We start from the raw sequence: 26362 nt of genomic DNA on the forward strand, positions 1-26362 counted from the left end.
AATCCGACCTGTTGTCATCGATAGAGCTAAGTATGTAAACGGCTCAGATCTAGGCATTACCAAACCCGACTTAATTCGGATTTTGATTCAGATTCGAAGTCCGTTGAAAAAGACAAAACCAAATCTGGATCCGACCAGTCTGAAACCCGATATTTACCCTTGATGGAGTCGGACTTCAATGCAAAATTTATACCGAATCCGACATTCTGATTCAGATTCGGGTCGGATATCGGGTGATATTCGACCCGTTGACATGCCTACGACATAGAGCCCACCCTACATACATGAGCACGGCGCTCACGTTATCATTCTCCCATTGGCGAAATAACAAGAGGGCGCAAAGTCGCGCGTTTTTTACCCTCTACTGCGATGTGCGATCCGCGGGCAGTCTCCGTTTTCGTCTTCCATTTATCGCATCGTCAGGATTCTTTGCTCTCTTCCTTCTCGCTCTCTCCCGTTTTCGATTCGAAACCGTGTGGTTTTGTAGCTCAATCGACCCAATGAAGTTCACCGGACGATTCCTTCTTTGCTGTTTTCTCGTGATCGGTTCGTCGATCTTGATCGCCGAATCTTCGCCGGACGGTGCGTCGAGGAACAAATTCCGGGAGCGAGAGGCTACCGACGATACGCTCAGCTACCCTAACATGTAATCATCATTCACAGTTCGTTCTTGTTCAATTCGGAGCTTCACGAATTGAATTTGGATAGAAGCATCAATTCTTGCTTAAAACAGTTTTATCTGTTTCTAGGGCTTTTGTGATTTCATAGGTTCGCGTTTCGTTGCAGGAAATTAGATATTTCTCTCTTCGTCGTCTTTCAGACGCGCAGATGCACGCAACAAACAAAGATGTATATACACACCCAATTGGTGTATTAGTTTTGCACCAATTTGGAATTAGAAGATTGGATTCAATCGATATCAGTTAGGAACATTTAGCGGAGAAAATCCGAACACTTAGAGAATTAGTGCTAGATCATGTAAACTACGTGCCGTTTGTTTTTCTCCGTTATACTTGACAAGTTCTGTATGAATCACGGTGGAGGAAATTTTGATCCATAAATTTAACCACGTTATTCAGGCGCGAAGAGGAACTATTTTTGTTCATTAGTTTCTTCTCATTTAAGCTTTACACGGGTCGACTTCCGCTGCGAATAATTTTGAAGAGTTCTCTCTACGTTTTGTTCTTCACATGCATCGAACTGCGACTGCCGCACTTCTTGATTAGGGTTGGGTTTTGAGGGACAGACGATGGACCTGTATGTGTGCGCGTGTAATGTATGTAGTTATGTACCAACGTGTGTAATTTTGTGGAATTTATAGCAAAGAGTTTTGTTTTTGTCACCGATGTCATTGTTGTTATTGAGATCACTGTAATTATTATTTTAGTACTAGGTCGGAATCCTATTTGACAGCACTGGAATTGACTACACGATTTCTTTTGCAGCGACGAGGATTCTTTGTTGAACTCTCAATGTCCTCGCCATGTTGAATTAAGATGGCAGACAGAGGTTAGCTCTAGCATATATGCCACTCCTTTGATCGCCGACATCAATAAGTAATCTCTCTCTCTCATCATTTTAACAGTTATACGCTAATCGACATTTGCTGTATTCTTGTCTAACATTATCCATCAGCCTTGTGATGAATGAGTATGCAGTTTGTGTGTTTATTTTTATTTTTTGTTTTTTTGGATTGCTTGTTCATAACGGTCCTTATCTGCTCGTATTGCTTTTTGTAATTTGCAAAGCATCGTGCCATTTTATTGACGTTCTAATATACCACAATCAAATTTTTGGGGCGATCTTCTGTAGTTTATTGACATCGAGTCGATCACAGTTTCTTTTTTTTTATGACAAGAAACCCTCGCCAAAATGAGGAAAACCCCGGGTGCCATGCCTTACGTGGCCCACCTCTGAAAGCTATGGACACACCCGTGCACCATTGGGGTTTGATCCGGTGCCTTCATCTCACCACCCTCACAACCACTCTGCTGGCCACGAGGGCAACCCCCGCGGCAGTCGAGTCAATCACAGTTGACAGGGAGAATAGAGATGAGAAACCATGGAATTGTTCTTCTTGGTTAGCATTAATCAGTTCCTTCATGAAGAGTGTTTTGTGATAATCTTTTGTTCTATGTTTTTAGGATGCCAAATATTCTAGTTGATGTTAACTGGTATTGATTCTAAAGTCTAATTATGCAACCAATTACATTGCTCCAGTTAGATGGAAGCATGCTCTTATAATCATATAATTCCGTTCTAAAAAACTGATCAATAAACACTTTGATTTAGCCCACAAAGATACACAACTACAACAAAATTGAGAAGTTGAGATCACATCGACTTCTACGATTATACCGTACATCAAAATTTGTATAGATTTACCTATTTTGACCAACACATATGCATCAACATGGCAGTCAACAAATTGGATAGTTATTCTACTTTAGGTTCATTAATTTAAAATTCTTAGATGACCATGAATTAATTCCACCTTCTGGACTAGAACTTCAGTTTTTACCCTTGCTGCTGATCTCTATTCTATTATTATTTTTTTTTTAAATTTGTTACAAAAACAATAAAATTTACTAAAAGAAAACACATAGGCAACAAAATGATGAGTAGTCAAGAGCAAAAAAGAAATGAAAGGAAAACCAAGAGAACAGTGACTGCATTTATTTGGACTGCTATATTGTTCTTGGAGCTTGGGTTTTGGCAGCTGTCGCTTTGGTTTCAAGAAACTTAAACACACATGTTCATGGTAAAATTGTGGTGATAGATTGGGTTTTCCATGGTAAGTGATTTATGTCCTTTATGTTTATCCAGGTTGTTTTTTTGCCAAGCTTTTTTTTTATTGTTTTAAACCATGTTTGCACACATTTAATCTAGCTATTTGGCACAATCCATTCAAATTTCATCTAGCATCTGGTTTTGCATGTCTGACAACTGAAATGGAAACTCTAAATCTACTGACCACGATGTGCTTGACAAAACTGTTGGCCTCAGACAGTGTACTGAACAAAATGCTCCATTACAATATAATAGTAAATTCCGATATGGGTATTGCCTCTCAATATGCACACCTACAAACTACTTTAGAAGATGCCAAGAGTTTGCAGTAGATAACCAATGTATTTAGGTTTTGTTGGCAAATCATGACGAGTCTTGCATGTAGCATCATTCTTACCGATGGCTCTGATCCTATGTAACACAGACTCCTCTAACTGGTTACCGCACCCGCACCCATGCAGGTGCGATGCTTGGACACGGGTTCCTGGTGAACACACTGAGGTCCATTTCTGTCCAAAAGTAGATTCAGTTAACCCTAACCAAGTCCAGTTTTATCTATATTATATATATATATATGTATATATATATATATATATATATATATATATACACACACACACACCCTTCCCGCACCCAAGTTTTTTTAAAGTGCTGCATCGTCGCATCCTCACCCACACCTATGTGACATAGCTCTGCTCATTTTGATATTTATTCTGATTGTTGTAATATTGATGTAATGCTGATCAGTGATCACATTTAAGGAGCTATATTAAGAGCACAATATCTGGAATTCTTCAATTTGCTTAAGACTAATATATATTTGCTTTCTGTGCATTTCAGTGATGGCAGATTAGAAGTTGTGGTGCCATCTTTTGTTCACTACCTGGAGGTGCTGGAAGGCTCAGATGGAGATAAGGTTCCAGGTCAAAATTTGCAGCCTCGTTGATTCTCTCTCTCTCTCTCTCTCTTTCTCTATATATATGTATGTATGTATAAAACTTGAACCACAGTCCAAGCCTTGCTCCTATTTGTAGACACATTTCTTGACAATATCTGATTTGTTCAAAGCAAATTTGAGAATTATAAAAAATGTGCATAAAAGTCGGGAGCTATTGTTAAATGAGAGTCCCATAGTCCACACTTTTTACCTATCTATAACCAGCATAAGAGTTGTGTTTTTAGTATGTTTTTTCTTTCTCTCTCTTTATGACTTTCATATCTCATCCTTCCCATTTCCATGTCCATCTCTCTCTCTCTCTCATTTTTCATGTATTATCCCACATAAATAATCATATAGAATGATGTAGTAAAAAGAATTTAATAATGATAAAGATGACGAGGGGATAGTGGTATCATGGTTTGGGCTGTCTTAAAACCTAAAATATAGGGGAGAAAATGGATTAGGCTTTGTCAGACATTCAATCTGGATCTGATGTTTTTATGGTTACAACAACAACAACAACAACAACAACAACAACAACAACAACAACAACTACGCCTTCATCCCAAAAGATGTTTTTATGGATACAATCTAAAAATTAGATTCATTTAAGAATTTGGATTAATATGAATTTGCTTAAGCAAACTTTGTTACATTTAGATTCAAATTCATATTGATATTTGTATCAAATCTACATTTAAATTTGCCAAATTCTAAACCTATATATATAACTCGCATACACATAAAATTAGTGACCTATTGTTTCATGGGAGTCCCATGCCACCTGGTCTCAGTTGTGAAAGAATGAAACCCTAATCTACGATGAGAGAAGAGAAGAGAGGGAGAGAGAGATTTCCAGCTGAAAGGAGGGTTCAGTCCATCGTGACTGCCCTCTCATTCTATTTAACATAAAGTGTAAACATTAGGGTACGAAAATACCCTTTTACAAAATAATAATTTACAATACATGAACTGGATCTGGACCTGATCCATTATACAAATGGATCGGGTCAGACATACAATGAAGATAATAATGTCTTCTTTTCAGCCTCCCTCAAGTTGTGCATGGTGTTGGACCATGAACAACTTGTTCTTCAAAAACCAAAATCTATCCTTTGTTAAACCTTTAGTGAGGATATCAACAACTTGTTCTTTTGTTGACACATACATGGGCTCAATCTCTTTGTCTTCAACCTTTTTCCTGATAAAATGTTGATCTATTTCAATGTGCTTTGCTCGACTATGGTGAATGAGATTGAATGACATGTTGATGGCACTTTGATTGTCACATAGCAACAGTGATCGAACAATCGGCTCTCCCATTTCAGTCAGAAGATGTCTTATCCATGTACCCTCGGTCGTGGCAGTGGCCATTGATCTGTATTCGGCCTCAGTGCTCGATCTAGCAACCGCCTTTTGTTTTCTACTGCTCCAGGATACCAAGTTTGGCCCAATGAAGCTGCAATAACCAGATACTGATCATCGTTCGTCTGGATCCCCCGCCCAATCAGCATCAGTATAAGTAATAATCTCATGGCCCCCACCTGGATCTAATTCTTCCTTGCCTTTGTATACCAGCCCATCACCCACTGTACCCTTTAGGTAGCGAAGTATACGTTTGACTGCCTCCATATGTGACACACGAGGTTCATGCATAAACTGGGATACCTGATTAACCGAATATACTATGTCAGGTCTAGTAAAAGTCAGGTATTGCAACATGCCAACTAAACTGCGATACTTAGTGGGATCTCCATATATATCCCCTTCTTGCGAACTCAATTTCTGATGAATGACACTTGGAGTTGTTAACGGCTTACAATCTGTCATGCCTGCTCTGCCGAGAATGTCCAGCGTATATTTGTGTTGAGTAAGGGTAAGTGTATCATTCTTGTTATCAACTTCTACCCCAAGAAAATATCGCAGCTCTCCCAAATCTTTCATCTTAAATCTCTGATTTAATAACTTCTTCACCTGCTCAATGTGGCTTTTACAATTCCCTGTGATGATGATATCATCTACATATATCAACAGAAGAGTAGTAACTCCTTGTTCATTGTGAATGAATAATGAGTGATCCAGAAGAGACCTAGAAAAGCCATGCCGTTGTATTTCTAGAGAAAAACTGTCGAACCAGGAACGAGAAGCTTGTTTCAAACCATAGAGTGCTCTCTTTAATTTGCATACATATTTTTTGGCGTCTCGTTCTGCATATCCAGTCGGTTGTTCCATGTAGACCTCTTCTTTTAAATCCCCGTGCAGAAAAATATTTTTCACATCCAGCTGGCTCAATGTCCATCCATATTTAATGGCTAGACTCAACACAATACGAATAGTCCCCATCTTGACAACAGGACTAAAAGTTTCATCAAAGTCTTGGCCTTCCTCTTGTGTGAATCCCTTGGCTACCAGTCGAGCCTTGTACCTTTCGATGCTCCCATCTGGTTTATATTTTATCTTGTACACCCATTTTGACCCAACTACATTTCTGTTCAGTGGTCTAGGCACAATCTCCCATGTGCCACATTCATGTAAGGCCTCCATTTCTTCATTCATTGCTTCTACCCATCTTCTAGAGCTCGCAGCTTGATAGAACATAAGAGGCTCATCCTCTTTACTTATGGATGTCAAGAATAACTGAAAATCCATTGAAAATTTTTTATAACTTACCCACCTGTCAAGTGGATGTCGAATCCGTGAAGATCTTCTGATATCCGTGTTCGAACAAGAAGTGAATGAGGGCTCTTTCTCTCGCCGAGTGTACACAATTCCCTTATACCTTGTTGGCTCCAAGTCATATGTGACAGTTTCCTTCGTTTGAGTCTCATTGGCTGAATCCTCATGTGGCTCATTCTGACTGCAATTTTCTGGACATTCTACTGTACCATTGGAGAAGAGTTCTGAATTTAACCATGGGTAGTATACCTAAATGCTGGAGCTTGAGTTATCAGTTCCACCATAGTTGAATTATTATCCTGATCAGCAAAGTTCATTTCATCGAAAATAACATTCCTTGATATTTTGACACGCTTACTCAGGGGATCATAACACCTATACCCTTTGTAATCTTCGGCATATCCTATAAACCTGCATTTCAAAGCTTTATCTTGGAACTTGTGCCTGAGTGAGCTATCAATGTGCACATAACAAACAGACCCAAACACACGTAATTCATGATAATCAGGTTGTATGCCAAAAAGAGAGAAGTATGGTGACTTATTTTCTAAGATATTCATGGGCAAGCGCTTTATCACATGAACTGTGGAGTGGAAGGCCTCAGTCCATAATGATGTAGGGAGATTGCTCCCGTGCATCATGCTCATTGCAGTCTCAACAATATGTCGATGCTTCCTCTCAGCAATCCCATTTTGTTGAGGTGTATGAGGGCAAGACACTCTTCTCTTTATCCCATTATGTTGAAGAAAATTAACAAAGTCACTCGAGGAGAATTCACCTCCTCCATCACACTGGAAATTAAGAATGTTGGTAGAGAAATGATTTTGAACGAAAGAGTGGAATTTCTGGAACAATCCAAAAACTTCTGATTTGTGCTTCATAAAGAATATCCAAGTATAACGTGAATAACTATCAACGAAAATAAGATAGTATTTACTGCCAGAAAAAGAAGTAATTGAAGCAGGCCCCCAGACATCTGAACAAATGACCTCAAATGGCCTTGAAGCTCTTTTATTAATGGAAGCAAAAGGTAAGACATGACTCTTACATAGATGACAGCTAGAACATTTTGTATCAACGACTTCTGAACTCAGACTGGACTTAGGAATAAGATTATTCATGACAAGTTTTTCAATAAAATGGCGACCACAATGGCCAAGACGACTATGCCAAAGTCTTGGCTTATTACTTTCAGAAACATTAAATAAAAAATCAGAATCAAAGACTTGGTGAGGCTTCAAGGATGAATAGTTGGGATGAATGAAGGAAGGATCTTCTTGGAAGATGTACATGTTGCCCCATCGTTTTCCTTCAGCGAATGTCCTCCTCGTGCGAAGATCCTTGACATAAACAGAAGAGGGAGTAAATTCAACTGAAGCATTTGCATCATCAACAAGCTTTGAGACAGAAACAATGTTCTTTTGAATATTAGGAGCATGGATGACACTTGGAAGTTTAAGAGAGGACTTTGACATGTGTATAATGGCATTTCCAGTATGTGAGATGGCATGATGTGATCCATCTCCTGTGACAATGCTATTCTTTCCAACATAAGGTGTAAGAGTCAAGAGTTTACCTACATCACCTGTAACATGAGTAGCTGCTCCAGAGTCGACATACCAAGTTCCTTTGTCATTTTGTTTCATATTCAATCCTGCCAAGGCTGCCAACAACAACTCTTTTACTTCTCCATCCTTTCTAGCCTCTGCTTGTGAAGCTTTCCCTTTGTTTTGAGGATTAAACCAACAGTTCGCTTTAATGTGCCCTTTCTTGTTGCATAGGAAACAGGTGGGAATGGGTCTTTGTCCCTGAACATTGGGTGTTGGAAGTATGCCACGACCTCCATAGTTATTTCTCCCTTGTCCTCCTTTTCCTCGAAAAGAACTTCCTCTACCTCGACCATAACTCATTCCCATAGCCAGCACATCTTGTGTTCCGGAATTCCCATGAAAGGCTTCAGAGGAACCTTTCAGATTCATCTCATATTGCAACAGTTTTGCACGAAGATCTTCAAACTTTGGAAGTTCTGGTAAGCATAGTAAGGTTGTCGTCATAACATGATAATCTGGCCCCAATCCACTCAAGGTTTGTTGTACTTTATCTTTTTCACTGACAAGACACCCAATAACCGCCAACTGATCTGTGATGCCTTTCATTTTATTCAGGTATTCCATAATAGACATGGAATCTTTCTTCAGCATTTGAAATTCTCGCTTAAGAAACATAATTCTTGCCTCAGAAATTTGTGAATATGTTTGAACTAACATATCCCACAGTTCCTTTGCCGAACAATCATCAGGAAGAGCAATAAGGACCTCCTGTGAAAGAGTTGAAGTGATATATGCCACTAGCGATTGATCTCTCTTCATCCAAGCAACACATTCTGGATTCCTGTGAAGAACAACAGATTGTTCGCCTTTATCGTCCACTTTTTCTTGCGAGAGAAATTCTGGAGGCAGTGGGACCGATCCATCCAGATGGCCAGAAAGGTCCTGACTTTTTATAAACGGAATAATCTGTCTTTTCCAGGTCAAGAAATTACAGTTATTCAATTTTTCAGAGACTAGTTGACCAAGAAAACTTGAGGACAGGCATGATTGCCCGTGAGTAAATTCCATTTGATGAATATGCTTGAACTGACACTTAGGTATGAAGAACAAAGAACTCGGCTAACAGAAAAAGACAGATAAGATATGACAGATGGCTAACAATGATTAGCAGTGATTAGCAGTGATTAGCAGGAAAAACAGCAGAAAGGAAAAGGAAATCACAGATCAAGAGATTAACAATGGTTAGCAGGGATTAAACCACAGATCAAGAGATTAAATGTAGGAAAAACAGCAGGAAAACAACAGGGATTAAACCTGATGAACCTGATTTCACAAAGAAGCAATCACGGCTGAAAAGAAAACACAGATTGATGCTGTAACACACGGCTGAAAGAAATCACAGATTTTCTTCACACAGATTCACGCTAGGTATTTGAGGACCACAATACCACACAGATTCACAGAGATTTACCACACAGATTCAAATCACGGCACACAGATTCACGCTGGGATTCACGGCTGATAAGTTCACTCTGCTGACGCTGGTGGATTCACGCTGGGATTTGCTCACGCAAACTCAGGCTGGGTTTTCTTCACGCAGACGCAGATTCACGCAGATGGACTTTCTTCACGCAGGCTGGGCTTTCTTTCTTCACGCAGGCTGAAATCACGCTGATTCACGACCAGACATTCTTCACTGGGTATTTACGCTGGGTATTCACACCCAGATTCACGCAGATGGCTGATGCAGATCCACGTTGATGCACACGCTGTGCTTTCTTCACGCAGATTCATGCAGATCCACGCCTTGCTTTCTTCACGCAGATTCACGCAGATCCATGCCCTGCTCTGATACCATGAAAGAATGAAACCCTAATCTACGATGAGAGAAGAGAAGAGAGGGAGAGAGAGATTTCCAGCTGAAAGGAGGGTTCAGTCCATCGTGACTGCCCTCTCATTCTATTTAACATAAAGTGTAAACATTAGGGTACGAAAATACCCTTTTACAAAATAATAATTTACAATACATGAACTGGATCTGGACCTGATCCATTATACAAATGGATCGGGTCAGACATACAATGAAGATAATAATGTCTTCTTTTCAAGTTGGACCTCTCATCGGGATTGCGAGCACTTTTCTGGTAATTTTGAATAACGTTAATTCAAAATTGCAATTGGAGGCTTGGAGCTAAACCACATTGTTTAGGTTGCTTTGGGTTAGTAGTCCCTTGAAATATCAGTTTGAAGATTTTACATCTTGGAACTTATAACTGGTCTCTCTCTCTCTCTCTCTATACATTGCTTGTGATTTTTTGATGTCAAGTAGCTTTTGCCCTCCCTCTCTCAGGGTTCCCTGCCTTCCACCAATCGTATGTTCATTCGAGTCCTCTTCTCTTTGATATTGACAAGGACGGTGTAAGAGAGATAGCTTTAGCTACATACAATGGTGAAGTGCTTTTCTTCAGGTAGATGTCCACATTGAAAGTTGTATATTTGGGTGGCTGTGATGGTGTTCTGAATACTTTTGATGATATAAACATATGCTTCTTGTTTTGCAGGGTTTCAGGTTACCTGATGGCTGAGAAATTGGTTGTACCCCGAAGAAGAGTGCATAAAGATTGGTATGTGGGCTTGGACACAGAGCCTGTTGATCATTCTCATCCAGATGTTCATGATGAATCTCTTGTTAAACATGCTACTGATAAATTATTGTCTTGTAAGTAATTATTAGATAGATCAGGCCTCTTTCTTGTTTGACGGTGGCTTTGTATTCTTTTTGTTTACAGATATTGTTCTGTATTCTTCTGATTCAAGAAGTCAGTTATATGGATAAATTTTACTTGTTGGCAAAAAGGGGTCTTGCAATTCGTTCTTTGGAACTGATACTTTTGTGTGTGAAGTAGTGGACAATGATGGTTGAGCTGCAAAAACCCTTGAAAGGGAATTGTTTAGAATCTAGATGTAACACCCCAAAAATCCAGGACTTGTAACTTTTTATGAAAAGCTTGGAAGCTTTGTAATCAATCATTAATCAGAGTTTTTAAATAATAATTCAGCGGAAAATAGTGTTTAAAATCTAGAATCAGTTTGGTGAATGTATCTATTTTCCATGTAATGTTAGAAAATTTTAGTAGGCTATTTGAATAGAATTTAATCCAAAGAAACATACATATAGCTATGTCACATGGATATGGCTGTGGATACGGGGATGCAGCATTTTTATGAAGTTTTCAAATATGACTAGTATATAAGAGGACACAATATGCAGACAAAAATGGAGTGTCCATGTGACATAGACATATAGTACATTTTAATGAAGCTTTCTGTATGAAACTGAAAACTACTTGGAAGCTAGTGATTGGATGTGAACAATGAACTCACGAATCTATTCCACAGTTAAGTTGCTTTCTTTAGCAGTTTCAAAAGGCAAGTGCTGGTGCCATATAGCTTTGTTTTTTCAGCTTTGTGTGTGTGCGTGTTTATGCTATGTTCATGTGCTTGCAGGTAATTATCCTGTTTTTAGGTTCTTTGTCATAGCATAAACATCTAACTGAATTGATTGTAAACTTTCTGGTGATTCTTATTTTCACTGAAACTTCTTTGCAGCAAATACAAGTTCACCTGGATCAAATGCATCCTTCTCTGCACCAACAGAAGATAACCTTGCCCTGCTCAACAGTTCAAAAATAAATGAAGGCAAGGAGAATGGTACTCAAACAGTAGACCATCTTGAGTTGCCAAAAATGGATAATAAGAGTGTGAAAGCCGGTCCTGAAAATAATAGCAAGGCAGATGGTGTGACACAATCTCTGAGGCGTCTTCTTGAAGACACTGATTCAAAGGGGTTTGAGGTTCACGGTTCTAAATCCAATATTAATGCTAAAGATGATATTGGAACAAACAAATTCACGGTAGAGAACAATGAAAATCTGGAAGAAGATGCTGATTCCTCTTTTGATTTATTCCGAGAAGGTGATGAAGAGCAGGCTGATGACTATAATTATGACTATGACGATCATGTTGATGAGTCAATGTGGGGTATGGAGGAGTGGACAGAGGAGAAACATGAAAAGAAAGAAAATTTTGTGGAGATAGATTCCCACATTTTGTGCACTCCGGTGAGTGCAGCCAAGTCATTTGGTTAGATAAGCCCTTCCTTTTAATGCATTTGTGGTGGCGTTGTATTTTAACCGTAGATTAATTTTTTTCTTTTACAGGTAATAGCAGATATTGATGGTGATGGATTATCTGAAATGGTTGTTGCCGTGTCATACTTCTTTGATCATGAGTAAGTCCCTCTCCTTACTAACTAGGAAAATTTACTTGTTTCCCTGTACGCTATTTTGGCAGAGTTGCTGCACAGCATTTTGATATGGTTATGTGGTGAAATGTTGTTTTCACCCACTACTTTCGTTGCTTGCCATTAGGGTGGAGAGATGCATAGCTTACCATTAAGGGGAGAGAATCAGCAAAATCTTTCTGCATTTATGTGGAATACTAGGATGTTTATTACACTTGTAGACCAGGACAATATAGCATACATCACACCTTATATCATAGCATTTACTCATCACTTATAAACTTCATACTTTTCTCATGGAAATATTCTGTCTGGCAAGTTTGCAGGTATTACAGCAACCAGGAACATTTATCAGAATTAGGCAACCTAGATATTGGCAAATATGTAGCAGCTTCAGTGGTTGTTTTTGATCTTGATACAAAACAAGTTAAGTGGACTGCGGAGCTGGATTTGAGCACAGATAATGGAACTTATCGTGCCTACATATATTCTTCTCCTTCAGTTGTTGACTTGGATGGTGATGGAAACTTGGATATTCTTGTTGGAACCTCATATGGGTACTTTTATGTTATTGATCATAAAGGTAAACTTTAGAGGTTACATACTTGTTTTTGTATTCCACTGATTTTCTTGTTCCATTTTGATTGTCAATCTAAGGGTTGCTCCAAGGGTATTGAAACCCAATATCCCTGCTTAATATAATGTGACTCTAACAAGTCTAAGATTGAATTGTGCCTAAGTTAGAGATCCATGTTTTGATATAGCTTATTGTTGATTGAATTTCAGAAGCTTATCACTTTCGTAACATTGTGGGCTTCTGAATTTGTTTCTTTTAGATGTTGGTGGTATATTTTTTTATCTTTCCTGCTCATATATATTCTTTTTGTTTGTTAAAGTCAGTGAGTTGTCAAACTTTGCTGTTTCTCCAAATTTATGAAGCACTACTAGTTAATGAATTCTATTTACAGTGGACACTGATCATTAAGCCCATAATTGCTTGCCTTCTATGAGAGCAGGTCTTGACGAAAATAACCTATTACCAGTTCTTTGAACTCTCTCTCTCTCTCTCTCTTTGTATTCTGGGTTACACATGATTACTCTTTCTTATGTCATTGCAACAACATGACATATTGAAGGAGTGAATCTGATTATGCAGAATGATATATGTTAGGACTCAGATCTGTGTTGAAGAACCAAATGCCGTAGTATATGGCGTTTCACTTCTTATCGATATGTTACGAAGGGAAACTTAGTCACTTAGAATTAGCAGTTTCTTCAAAAAGGCAGTTTCTCAGGAGAATTTTGTCATTTTTGTTGGAAATATTTCACACAAATGGGAAACGGAGATTTTTGAGAACAAGTTGAAAGAATTGAGGTAAATACTTTAATTGTTTTCCCAATAATATGTGAAGTAGAAAATAAATATGATTAGTATTTTTCATGTCAAGGCCATGTGTTATGAAGCAGAATAATCCAAAATGTGACCTAATTTGTTTTTTTTTTTTGTATTTCGACAAAGTATGGAGCTACCATTGTCTAACCGTGTGGTTGACTTTGGCAGACTTTCCATCATCATTGTGATGGCTCTGTTACCTTGTATCAAGGCAAGGGGGTATGTAATATGTAAGTGGTGGTTCTTCCTAACCTGGTTATTCGTCTGGTTCAAAACAAACTAGAGGGTTTTCATTGGATCAGGCCAATTGCCCTTTACAGTGATTCAAATATCTTTTACTACTGGTCAGAAGCAGAAATCAGTTGGATTGGTTGCCAAGAATCAGGCACCCATTTGGAGTGGTGTAGCACTATTATAATCTCTCGTTACTTTGTCTTTTTAAATGGCCGACACCTTGTCACCCTTCCTCTTTTTCTCCATACTTACACTAAAAAAAAGGCCCTGTGTGATCTATCTAGAATGGGCATGGTCATTATAGTTTGAACATAGTAAACACCTAAATTTATTCAACAGGTAGGAATATTTAGCAACGGGACGTTTGGGTTGTGCATTGAAAAGTATAACATTATATAGTTGCTCATGTTGGAAACCCCTTAGATATATTTGGTATGGTGATGAAGCTGCCTTTGGAACATTAATAGGATTTTGAAGTCAGGCATTTGTTGAATTTAACTGTGCTACAAAGTTTTTCGTAGCAAAGTCATTTTTTTAATTTAAATAAAAGGGTTCATAAGCATTTGCTGATTTATTCTATATAACGTGAGTTGCATCTGAACCCATGTGCTTCTCAATGTTGACATGAATGATTCTGTTTCAAGTTCAGATGAAATTTCATTACATGGAGAATTTCTATTGTTATTTATTACCTTTATCAACTATGCCTCTTAGTTAAATCATGAGTTTCAGGTGAGAACTCAGGAACATGTGTATGTATCAGGTAAAGTCAGAGAGAAGTTTCCTCTTCAGATGGCTGAGATTCAAGGAGCAGTGGTAGCAGCCGATATCAATGATGATGGTAAAGTTGAACTTGTAACAACTGATACTCATGGAAATGTTGCTGCTTGGTCAGCAAAAGGAGATGAAATATGGGAAGTTCATTTGAAAAGTCTCATTCCACAGGCAAGTTGTCTTTCTCATTGCATTTTCTAGTTTGGGAAGAAAATATCATTACATTCCACCTGCAGTCTTCTCTATGGTAATAAGGGTGCACATTATTGGTGATCAGATGTAGATATACTTAAAAGATGCTAACTTTTTTCAAACTTAAATATTACTAAGGCACTGGGACATGATACATAATCAATATACTGGATGGTTTCGTGTCCAAACTTAAGCTTACCTTTTCATTTTGTTGTTCAAATTTAGTCTATATTGGTGCACGTATCTCGCTTTAGCAGATTTCCTGGATTTTATGGGTCAGGATGCTTCCTCTCGAGTTGGATTCATTTGAATGCAATTCTGTTTGGCATTCTTGATGATATTTGGTTCCATAGGATTTCTGTTTTGTTCGTTAAAGTAGTGGGGCCTAACTATGACGAGAAGTAACATATATTTTAACACTTGTATGTGTACATAAATTGGATCCAGGTTTACCTTTAAGTGGAGGTTGGGGATAAAGTGTGCAAAAGAATAAGTGGCCCTAGGCACTGTAAATAGGTCCTACCAGATTCTTGGATGGGCTTAAGAAGAAAAAGCTATAGTTTGGTGTAATATTTTGTAAATTAAGGGTGCGTTTGGGTTGATGGCAGAATTCTAATTAATTGGGTTTCCTAGAAATTTAGAAGAATGAAAATTCAGTGGCACATTTTTTTAATGACGATAAACCCTTGTTTAGAACTGGGTCACTTAATGGGCCCGCGAGGTAAACCTCGGCAGGGTCCATTGTTAAAATGCATTGTTTATATATATACATGTATATATATTACCTGATATACACATATTTATACATATACATATATCAGGGGTATTTTGGTCTTTTTATGCATTGTAATATATGCAGTCTTACTTTATTATGTAATTCAGTGTTGACCGATTGGGAGCTGCTCCCAATGGTCTTAATTATAACCGTTGAAGGCAGTCCAACGACTGTTGGACTGCCTCCATTGTCTCCTTTTTGGCTGTATTCCATGCTCTATAAATAGAGCCTTATGTAAACCTGCTAGAATATGCTTTCAGGCATATTTGATAAAGAATACAAAGAACATTTATTTTTTCCTTTGTGTTCCTGCTAAGTTTGGATTTTTTATCTCTTTTATGTGATTGTATTCGGTCCTTTAGAAACCATATTGTGATTGTACACTTGTATAGCCTTTTGTTGGCATTGTGATTGTGCACTTTTTGTTTCATTTCATGGTATCAGAGCCTTGGTCTCTTGTAGGGTTGAAAATCATTTTGGGTGTTCTCTCTTTGTGGTGGTGGTCTTGAAGCTTTGTTCTTCCACTTTCAGCTTTGAGGTTTTGTTAGTGGTGTTAAAATATAATATATATATATAATATTCATATTATTATATATATATATATATTTATGTATTTTTTATCTTTTTTCTTTCTTTAGTTCTTTTAGTGTCTAGTTCTAATAGAACTAGGCATACCTTATCTAGTTAAGTTCCACTTGGAACTTAACTAGAAAGGTAACTGTCCAACGGTTACATTTCTAACCGTTGGAACTAGTCCGACGGGTCCAACGGCTATAGGGAGAGCTCCTTAACAGTGTTGTGAGAGGCGTACGCCTCAGTACCTGAAGCGTACGTCTCAGAGGCGACGCGCAAGCTCAAGGTACCGAGGCGTTGTAGTGAGGCGTTTGAGTCTCGAAGCGCACACCTCGCGTCGAGGCGCGCTTCGCTTCTAAGGCGTACGCATCATGTTACTCTTCCCTCTTCGGTGCGCGGTGGCCGGAACCTCAACTTTTGGCGGTTCGTTGGAGCCGAAGATGACGGTGCCAGCAGCTGCAGTGGATGAGAAGAAGAAGTGGCCGACCTCTGGGCTGTCAAGGAACGACAATGTTGAAGACAGAATGCTGTCTTTCTCCTCTGCGATCGTCCTTCCGTCTGGGGTGAAGTCGGGGGGAGACTCGGTCCACTCCGACCTCGAGGCGTTGGTGCGGGAGGCAGAGTCCTGAGAAGCGACAGAGGAAGCAGGGCAGAAAGCCAGCCAACGAGCGGGAGGAGTCACTGAATCATGTGGAGGCGGAGCGACAAAGGCGAAAGAAGCTGAACCAGAGGTTCTATGCCCTGCGAGCCGTCGTCCCCAATGTGTCGAAGATGGACAAGGCATCACTTCTCGGTGATGCTGTCTCCTACATCAACAAGCTCCGCAACAAAATGCAAGGGCTTGAGTTGGACCGAGACAATTTGCAGAGCAAGGTCAAGGCATTGAAGAAGGATTTGGCTGCCCGAGAATCCCTGATCTCTAGCTCAATGAAGATCTTATCTTGGAACATCTCTGGGCTTTGCGAAGGCATCGTCTCACAGGGAACTATAGAATTTTATTTGTTCCTATCGCCCAGAGATGATGTTTACGCTTACATTCATCAATGGAGGTGTGCAACTATTTGTTCATATAGAATTTTTATTTTGATCATGAAGCTTACGCTTCAAAGCCTCGAGGCCTACACCTCGCTTTATAACAAGCTCAACGCCTCGTTTCGCCTCATCGCATTTAACAACCGTGCTCCTTAAGAGCTCTCCTCTTCCCACTTGTATATATAGGGTGCAGCCCCTCTTGTAAAACTCTCAATGCTTCTTAAGCATTTTAGCATTTTTCAATAAAGATTATTTCTATTTCTTTTTGTTCCCATTATACCCTTTTAAGGGTTATGTTCAAGTGTCTCTCTAGACACTTTCTCTTGCGGATCTAAGTACTTTTGTGAAAGATCCTCACTTCATTTCATGGTATCAGAGCAAGGTTCATCCTACATTATGAAGATTTCTTGCCTTGTTTTCCGTGCCAAGCTTGCAAAAGTGTTTCATCACCTTGGTTGTGGCTCTTAAAGCTTCTTTTGAAGGAAGGAGAGAAAAGAAGACTCGTTTACAACAAAATATTGTGATTGCTTTCTTTTAGTCTCTTTCTTCTCTTTATTTTCTTTTTTGTTGTTTCCCTCCATTTTATCACCCTTGTAAAAGATGGATGATCATGATAAAATCACCATCATACCCAGGAAGCTAAACGACACAAATTATGTAATGTGAGCTTTGATAATGAAGCACCACGTATGGGGAAAAGGGCTATGGGGCATAGTAGATGGTTCCGATTCGGAACCTAAACTTGTTCTCACCAAAATGGAAGGTGATAAAGAAGTTCTTTTAACCGAAGGAGAGAAATGCAAAGCCTTAGCGAAAAAAGTTGGAAGGAATGGAGAATAGGGCATGCTAAAATCACGTCATGGCTAATCAATAGCGTTGACATCAAAAAACGCTCTAGTCTCGCCAAATTTGAGCATGACGATAAGGCATGAGAATACCTCAAAAATATGTATTCCTTCAAAGATATTGCATATGTGTGCAATCTTCAAGAAAATGTTAGATCAATGACCAAAAATAACAAAACTATACGAGAATGCTACAATGAATTGTCTGAACTTTGGGGTGAATTGGCTATTTTAGAGCCAAAACGACATTGTCCCGAGGATATTGAGCTCCGTCAAAAGCAACTTGACATGGAACATTTTTATCAATTTGTAAACGGTCTAAGACCGGAATTCGAGTCGACTAAATCGACTCTTCTTCATCGGGGAAAAGTTTCCTCTATTATCGATACTATAGAGGAACTAACTATGGCGGAAAACAGAATCAAGAATACTCCAAAGACTGAAGATGATTCCATTCTAGCTGTATCTAAACCAGAGAATCATATACGATATGATAGACCACCACATTTTAACCGACAAAGTGGTGACTATGATAAGAAAAATGTTATTTGCCATCATTGTCATGAACCAGGACACTACAAGCCTCAATGTCTCAAGCTTAAGGAGCTCAAAGAAAAGAGAGCTGCGATTGCTGGATCAGAGACCAAAGATCAAGATGCACCCAGTTTTTATGGCCCTGCTAATGGAGATTCTCCAACCTCTCATTAAAGGAGCTTCCTCTTCATCTGAAGCTTCGACTGGGGCAGCTGCTTCATCTTTTTTTGATCCAGGTAACTTCCCTTGGCTTCTTGACTCAGGTGCTTCATTCCATATGACTCCAAATGATAAAAGTCTATCTGAATGTGTTAAAAATAAAACAAGTGTGTCAAAAGTTTTTACAGCTGATGGAACTTCTCTTGAAATAGAAGGATTGAGAAATTTTGAAAAAATCCATAAAAATGAGAAATTTTTTATCCCAGAAATTAGATATACTTCCAAATTAAATTTAATTCTTTTATCCATTTCTCAAATATTTGACCATGGGTGTAATATTTCCTTTTCTTCTCATGGTTGCTGGGTACATGATCGCCAGTCAGGAAAGCTGATTGGGGAAGGCCATGTGAATTTGTCTACGAAGAGACAATACATAAACAAGCATAAAAACCTTATAAAAGAAGTGCACGAAAGCACTCTCACAACACTTGAACAAAATACGCGAAAAGTGTATAAATAATAAACATGCAATAATGCATGTATTTCAATATATAAAAGCAAATGCTTGAGACTCTCAAGCTTAGGCAATTACAAGGGGGAACACCCATATTTATACAAGAAATGAGAGGTGCAAGGGGGCTCCCCAAAGGAGTCGTTGGGGAGACCCCCAAGGTACCTTTTTGAAATTACAAAAAGGAGAAAAATAAAAATAAAAGAAATTTAAAAAATAAAGGAAAATATACAACATATTCCAAATGGAATATGCGCAAAATGTAAAAGGACTAAAATACCCTTTTCGGGTAAAAAGGAAAAAATGTATAAATATATATACTTATATATAGAGATACGTATACATATAACATATGTATACGTATCTCTATGTTTATAAGTATATATATTTATACTTACAATAATGTTTTTGAGTATACATTTTAACACCCCCCCTCAAACTTACGGTGTGATAACCGCAAGTTTGTCGAGAAGGAAATGGAATCTAGGCGAACAAAGAGCTTTTGTGAAGAAGTCCGCAAGTTGATACTCAGACGTCACGTATGGTAGATCAATGACCTTCTTCAAGTATTCTTCCCTAACATAATGGCAGTCCATCTCTATATGCTTTGTTCGCTCGTGAAATGTGTGGTTCTTGGCAATGTAGATTGCACTTTTATTGTCACAGCAAAGTTTTGTTGGTTCTTTGACAACTACTCCCATATCTTCCAAAAGACGTCGAATCCATACTATTTCCATGGTGGTAGATGCCATGGCTCTGTATTCGGCTTCAGTGGATGATAGAGAGACCTTTTGTTGCTTTTTACATCGCCATGAGATCAAAGATTCTCCTAAGAAAATACAAAAACCAGTGGTGGAGTGACAGTTACTAGGGTCACATCCCCAATCTGAGTCAGTATAAGCAAGCAATTTTAATTCAGAAGAAGAGGATAAGAATACTCCCTTATTTACCGTTCCCTTCAAATATCTGATGATGTGAAGCACAACGCTCATATGAACGGTTGTAGGGGCATGCTGAAACTGGCTGGCGATGTGAATGACATGTGACAAATCGGGTCGAGTAATGCTGAGATACATTAAAGATCCTACCAACTGCCTGTAAGGAGTAGGGTCAATTAGAGGAACCCCGTCGTCAATCTTCATTTTTGCCCCCACAACTTCAGGAGTTTCGCATACTTTGTCATCAGAAATTCCTGATCTGTCAATAATCTCGCAAGCAAGTTTAGATTTAGACAAAAAATAACCACGTTGCGAATAAGCAACCTCAATTCCAAGAAAATATGTCAGAAAACCCAAGTCTGACATCTCAAATTTTGAAGTCAAGACGGACTTAATACCCTTGACTCCTTGAACATCATTACCTGTAATTAACATGTCATCAACATATAGTAATAATATAACAATTCCTGCCTTAGATTTTCTAGTAAATAAAGCAGTGTCAGTATAACATGAGGAGAAGCCATTTTCCAGCATTACACTGGTAAATCTGTCATACCAGGCTTTGGGGGCCTGTTTCAAACCATAAAGGGCCTTTCGAAGACGAATGACTTTATCTTTAGGGATCTCCATGCCAGGTGGAGCATCCATATACACTTCTTCATTAAGATCACCATTTAAAAAGGCATTTTTCACATCCATTTGAAAGATATTCCAATTTTTGATAGATGCAATAGTGATAAGACACCTAACTGTAACCATTCGGGCTACAGGAGCAAAAGTTTCTTCATAATCAATCCCATACTCTTGCCCATACCCTTTTGCAACTAAGCGAGCCTTATACCTTTCAAGGGATTCGTCACTCTTAGTTTTAACTTTAAAAACCCATCGACAACCTATAGTTTTCTTTCCTATAGGTAGAGATTGAAAATTCCACGTTTCAGCCCTTTTAAGAGCACTAAGTTCATTTTGCATAGCTTCTTGCCATTCTATACATTTCTTTGCTTATTCAAAGTTTCTTGGTTCAAAATAAGAATGAATGGCACTAAGACAAACCCTATATCGGGGCGAAAAGGAATCAAAGGAGACAAAACGAGTGGGAGGTCTCCTATTCCTCTCAGACCTTCGGTGATCGAGAACAGGAATAAGTTCACTATATTGGTCAATAGCACTTCTAAAGGTGTCTTGGTTTCTACGAGAGTATGTTATAGGATCACTTGAAATCCTGTCTTCTTGTTGGTTATGCTCTTCGATATTACTTTCAATGTTCTCATCATGGTTTGATGACATGTCATCATCACTGGATGTATCATCATTATTAGATAATAAGTCAAAAAGGAAGGAATAATCAAAATTTTCTTGTTGAGAAACATTTTTTTCAAATCCACTTTCATTTTCCAAAAAAGTTACATTTCTAGAAACATATAATTTATCTTCTCGAAGATCATAGCATCGAAATCCCTTTTGAGTTTCAGAATATCCAAGAAAAGCGCATGGGATAGCCTTGGGAGAGAGTTTGTCATTCTTATCCGTAAGTATGAAACACATACACTCGAAGACTCGTAACCTATTATAATCTGGTTCGAGTTTATACATAATCTCAAAAGGGGATATTTTTCCTAATATTCTAGAAGGCAAACGATTTATCAGATAAACAGAAGCAAGAGCAGCTTCAACCCAAATTTTTTTTGGTATGTTTTGGGAAATAAGAAGGGTTCTAGAGTGGTCTCAATAATATGTCTATGTTTTCTTTCGGCCAACCCATTCTGTTGGGGGGTTTTAGGACAAGATCTTTGGTGAATGATTCCTTGATCTTCAAGATATATTTTAAATTGGTTGGAGAGATATTCTCCTCCAGAATCACTTCTAAAAATCTTTATGTTACTATTAAATTGATTCTTGATCATCGAATGGAAAGTTCTAAAGCATGAAAAGACTTCATGTTTGAATTTAAGAAAAAAGATCCATGAATATCTAGAGAAATCATCCACAAAAATAACATAATAAGAAAAACCTCCTTTTGAGACAACAGGTGCCGGTCCCCAAACATCGGAATGAACAATTTCAAAGGGTTTTGATGAGAACATAGTTCTTTGCTCAAAAGGTAAACTTTTCATTTTTCCGAGAATACAGTCATTACAAGAAAATAAACTTTTACATAGGTCTTTTGCAAAATGTAAGTAAGACAACTTGGTGATATTAGGATGACCAAGTCTTTTGTGCCACATGTTTATATCTTTGTTTCGGGCAACATTACAAAAAGATTTTGGAACTCGAAGAGATTCCATGTAGTATAAATCACCTTTTCTAAAGCCTTCCCCAATTAATTTCCTGGACAGGCGATCCTGTATTAAACATTTATCACATGAAAATTTAATATCACAACCATGATCCGAGAGTTGAGAAACAGAAAGAAGATTTAAATTAAGTTTAGGTATAAATCTAATTTTTGGAATAAAAAAATCTTGAGTTTCAAAATTACCTATTCCTTTAATTTCAAGAGAAGTTCCATCCGCAGTGGAAACAAAGGATGGAGAAGCATTTTTTGAATAATCGGAAAGTGAAAACATGTTTGGGGACATATGAAAGGATGCACCTGAGTCCAAAAGCCAAGGGACTTTACCTGGAATGGAAGAAGTAGACACGGCGGCACCGGATGTAGCTCCCTTGAGAAGAGGTTGAAGGGCTTCCATTATTTGGTTCAACGAGAGTGACCCACTTGATGATGCCTCTTCCTTTTGTGGTGCGCCGGTGGTGGCCATAGCAAGAAGCTTCTTCCATTTGGGACATACCGGCTTGATATGCCCCGGTTCTTTACAAAAGTGGCATATAGTCTTGCTATAGTCCCGCTTCCCTCTTTGTCCACCATCTCCTCCTTGATTTTGGAATTTAAAGTGAGGAGGACGATAGGTCTTTACATTATTTCCGGGTCTTGATACGGCATTAACCTCATTATTTTCTTCATAATTACAAGAAACCATAAGAACACTTGGTCCTTGTTTACATAAATTCATACGAGTCTCCTCACCACTTAGTTTGGTGAGAACATCTTCAAGAGAGGGAGGAGTAAATGAGGATAGAAGTGATGACCTTATTTGCTCAAATTCCGGTCTCAACCCATTCAAAAAATTGAAGAAACGATCTTCTTCAAGTTGCTTGTGGTGGAGTTCAATTGCCTCTCCACTCCATTTTGGTTCAAGCATAGAGAGCTCATCCCAAATAGAGGAAAGATCGGCAAAATATTCCCTAATAGACATTTCACCTTGAGTAAGGGAGAGGGCCTTCTTTTGAAGGTAATACTTATGAGATAGATCTCTTGATGTATACATCTTCTCGAGATAATGCCAAGCTTCCGATGCCCTTTTGAATTTGATAATGTTGGCATTAATCTTCGTTTCGACGCATGCGAAGAACCAAGAAAGAATCTTGAAGTTCTTCATTTCGCATTTGTCGTGTTTCTTTGAGTATTCTTCAAGAGCTTTGATCCTTTCCTCTCCCTCAAGAATCTTGATTTCACTTCCGTCCATTATGGTTATCTTGGGTTCCGGTTCCGGAATTGTTCCTTGCACATAACCCCACAATCCTTTTCCTTTTATGTGGGCCTCCATATTTCCGGCCCAAATATGATAGTTGGACCCATTCAACTTGAAGCCAAGGGCAAAGTGAGACTCTTTCTCACCCATTAAGACGTAGAGAGAAGAAGAAAAAAAACGTACCAATACGATGTTTCAACTTCTCCTTAGCACAAGATCCTTCTAAAATATTTGAGAAGCAAGATCCACCACTCCAATCTCAAAAAATCCGAAGGCACGGTTTTCGAGGCACTCGAACAAAGGCGGATCTCACGATCTCCAATCACCAACCTGGCTCTGATACCATGTGAATTTGTCTACGAAGAGACAATACATAAACAAGCATAAAAACCTTATAAAAGAAGTGCACGATAGCACTCTCACAACACTTTGAACAAAATACGCGAAAAGCGTATAAATAATAAACATGCAATAATGCATGTATTTCAATATATAAAAGCAAATGCTTGAGACTCTCAAGCTTAGGCAATTACAAGGGGGAACACCCCTATTTATACAAGAAATGAGAGGTGCAAGGGGGCTCCCCAAATGAGTCGTTGGGGAGCTCCCAACGGTCACAATTGTGACCGTTGGGGGCTCCCCAACGACTACATTGGGGAGACCCCCAAGGTACCTTTTTGAAATTACAAAAAGGAGAAAAATAAAAATAAAAGAAATTTAAAAAATAAAGGAAAATATACAACATATTCCAAATGGAATATGCGCAAAATGTAAAAGGACTAAAATACCCTTTTCGGGTAAAAAGGAAAAAATGTATAAATATATATACTTATATATAGAGATACGTATACATATAACATATGTATACGTATCTCTATGTTTATAAGTATATATATTTATACTTACAATAATGTTTTTGAGTATACATTTTAACAGGCCATAGAGAGAGAAGACTCTATTACATGGATTTTTGGAAATGCCGAAGAATGCCTTTTGTTATAAAATTCAAAAAAATGAGTTGGAGTTGTAACACAAAAGACTTGGCCATTCACATATAGCCAAAATCTAATATTTTCCAAATCTAGGAAAATTTTATAACTCTGAAACATTTACTTGTAAAGATTATATTCTTGGCAAAATGAAATGATTACCATTTCAGAAGAGAACTTTTATTTCTTCAAGACCACTTGAATTAGTACACTCAGATGTTTGGGGTCCTGCACCAATAATTTCTAAAGGTGGTTTTGCATATTATGTTATCTTTGTCGATGATTTTTCTAGACATACATGGATTTACTTTCTTAAACATAAGTTTGAAGTATTTTCATACTTTCAAACATTTTATAATATGGTTAAAAACAAGTTTCAAAATGATATTTTCATTTTTCGCAGGGATTCAGGGGAAGAATTTTTGTCCACAGATTTTAAAAATTACCTTAACTTACATGGCATCACACATCAAAGGTCTTGTCCATACACACCTCAAAAAAATAGGCTGACAAAACGTAATCATCGCCATATTATAGAAACCACTAGGACTTTATTAATAGCAAATCAAGTCCCAAAAGATTTTTGGACAGAAGCTACCTTAACTGCCACCTATCTGATTAATAAGATGCCATCCTCTTCTTTGCAAAATATAACTCCAATTGAAAAACTTAGGAACCTTTATCCAGATTACTCTAGACTGAGAATATTTGGATGCAAGTGTTTTATATTTATGGACAAAAATGATAAACTTTCTCTTCGTGCGATTCCCTGTGCCTTTTTAGGATATGCTGAAAATAAAAAAGGTTATAGGTGTTTTAACTTAAAGAATGATAGATTATATGTATCAAGAAATGTTTCCTTTTTGGAAAAAGAGAGCTTCTTTGATTTTGAAAAACCAAAGGACGTTACTGAGTACTCTTTTTTGTTAGATCTGACATCAAAATCTGATGAGTATGATCTTGATTATAACTTTGATAATGATCAAGGTATTATTGATCTTGATCATAATGTTGACAATAAAGAAGTTCATAGAGACACTAGTATACAATATTTCAGACGATGAGAGCCTAATCTTCTATGTGCACTCGAAAGATATTCTGACATTCCAATCAGACGGTTATCCCGAGTCTCGAGGCCTTCGGAAATTTTTTTGTCATATGAATCCTTCTCACCTACATATAGGGCAATTATTGCATTAATTCACTCATATGAGGAACCATCTACATACTTTCAAGCAAAAAATGATGTCAAATGGATAGAAGCCATGAAAGCTGAGTTAAATGCACTCGAAAAGGCTTTTACATAGACTATTCAAGACCTTCCTCTAGGCAGGAAACCTACAGGACATCGATGAGTTTATAAGGTTAAAACCAAGAGTGATGGCATTCTTGAAAGATATAAAGCTCGATTAGTAGCCAAAGGTTATTCCCAAGAATATGGCATTGATTATGAAGAAACCTTTGCCCTTGTTGCTCGTATGACAATAGTCAAAACCTTAATTGCTTTAGCTTTCATCAAGAAATTGTCCATATTTCAGGTGAATGTCAAAAATGCATTTCTAAATGAAAAGCTAGTTGAAGAAGTTTACATGGAAGCCCCTCCAGGTCTTAGTATTCCTAAGGG

The 26362-nt window shown here is 38.0% G+C and overlaps 1 protein-coding gene across 2 annotated transcripts in view; it reads left to right on the top strand.

The window, feature by feature from the left end:
* The first annotated feature begins 313 nt into the window (after positions 1–313).
* The window catches only part of LOC149821469 (protein DEFECTIVE IN EXINE FORMATION 1-like), a 37815-nt gene continuing 11766 nt past the window's right edge, over positions 314–26362 (top strand). For both annotated transcript variants that reach the window (XM_089982199.1, XM_089982200.1), the window contains exons 1-9: positions 314–646; positions 1446–1556; positions 3631–3713; positions 10307–10424; positions 10518–10675; positions 11566–12077; positions 12177–12247; positions 12586–12842; positions 14650–14831. In XM_089982199.1, coding sequence (XP_089838325.1) covers positions 501–646; positions 1446–1556; positions 3631–3713; positions 10307–10424; positions 10518–10675; positions 11566–12077; positions 12177–12247; positions 12586–12842; positions 14650–14831 — 1638 coding nt within the window. In that variant the 5' untranslated portion in view covers positions 314–500. The remainder of the gene's footprint in view (positions 647–1445; positions 1557–3630; positions 3714–10306; positions 10425–10517; positions 10676–11565; positions 12078–12176; positions 12248–12585; positions 12843–14649; positions 14832–26362) is intronic.

This window comes from Nuphar pumila, chromosome 12 (assembly GCF_984573655.1).
Source record: "Nuphar pumila chromosome 12, dmNupPumi1.hap1.1, whole genome shotgun sequence".
Classification (NCBI taxonomy): Eukaryota; Viridiplantae; Streptophyta; class Magnoliopsida; order Nymphaeales; family Nymphaeaceae; genus Nuphar; species Nuphar pumila.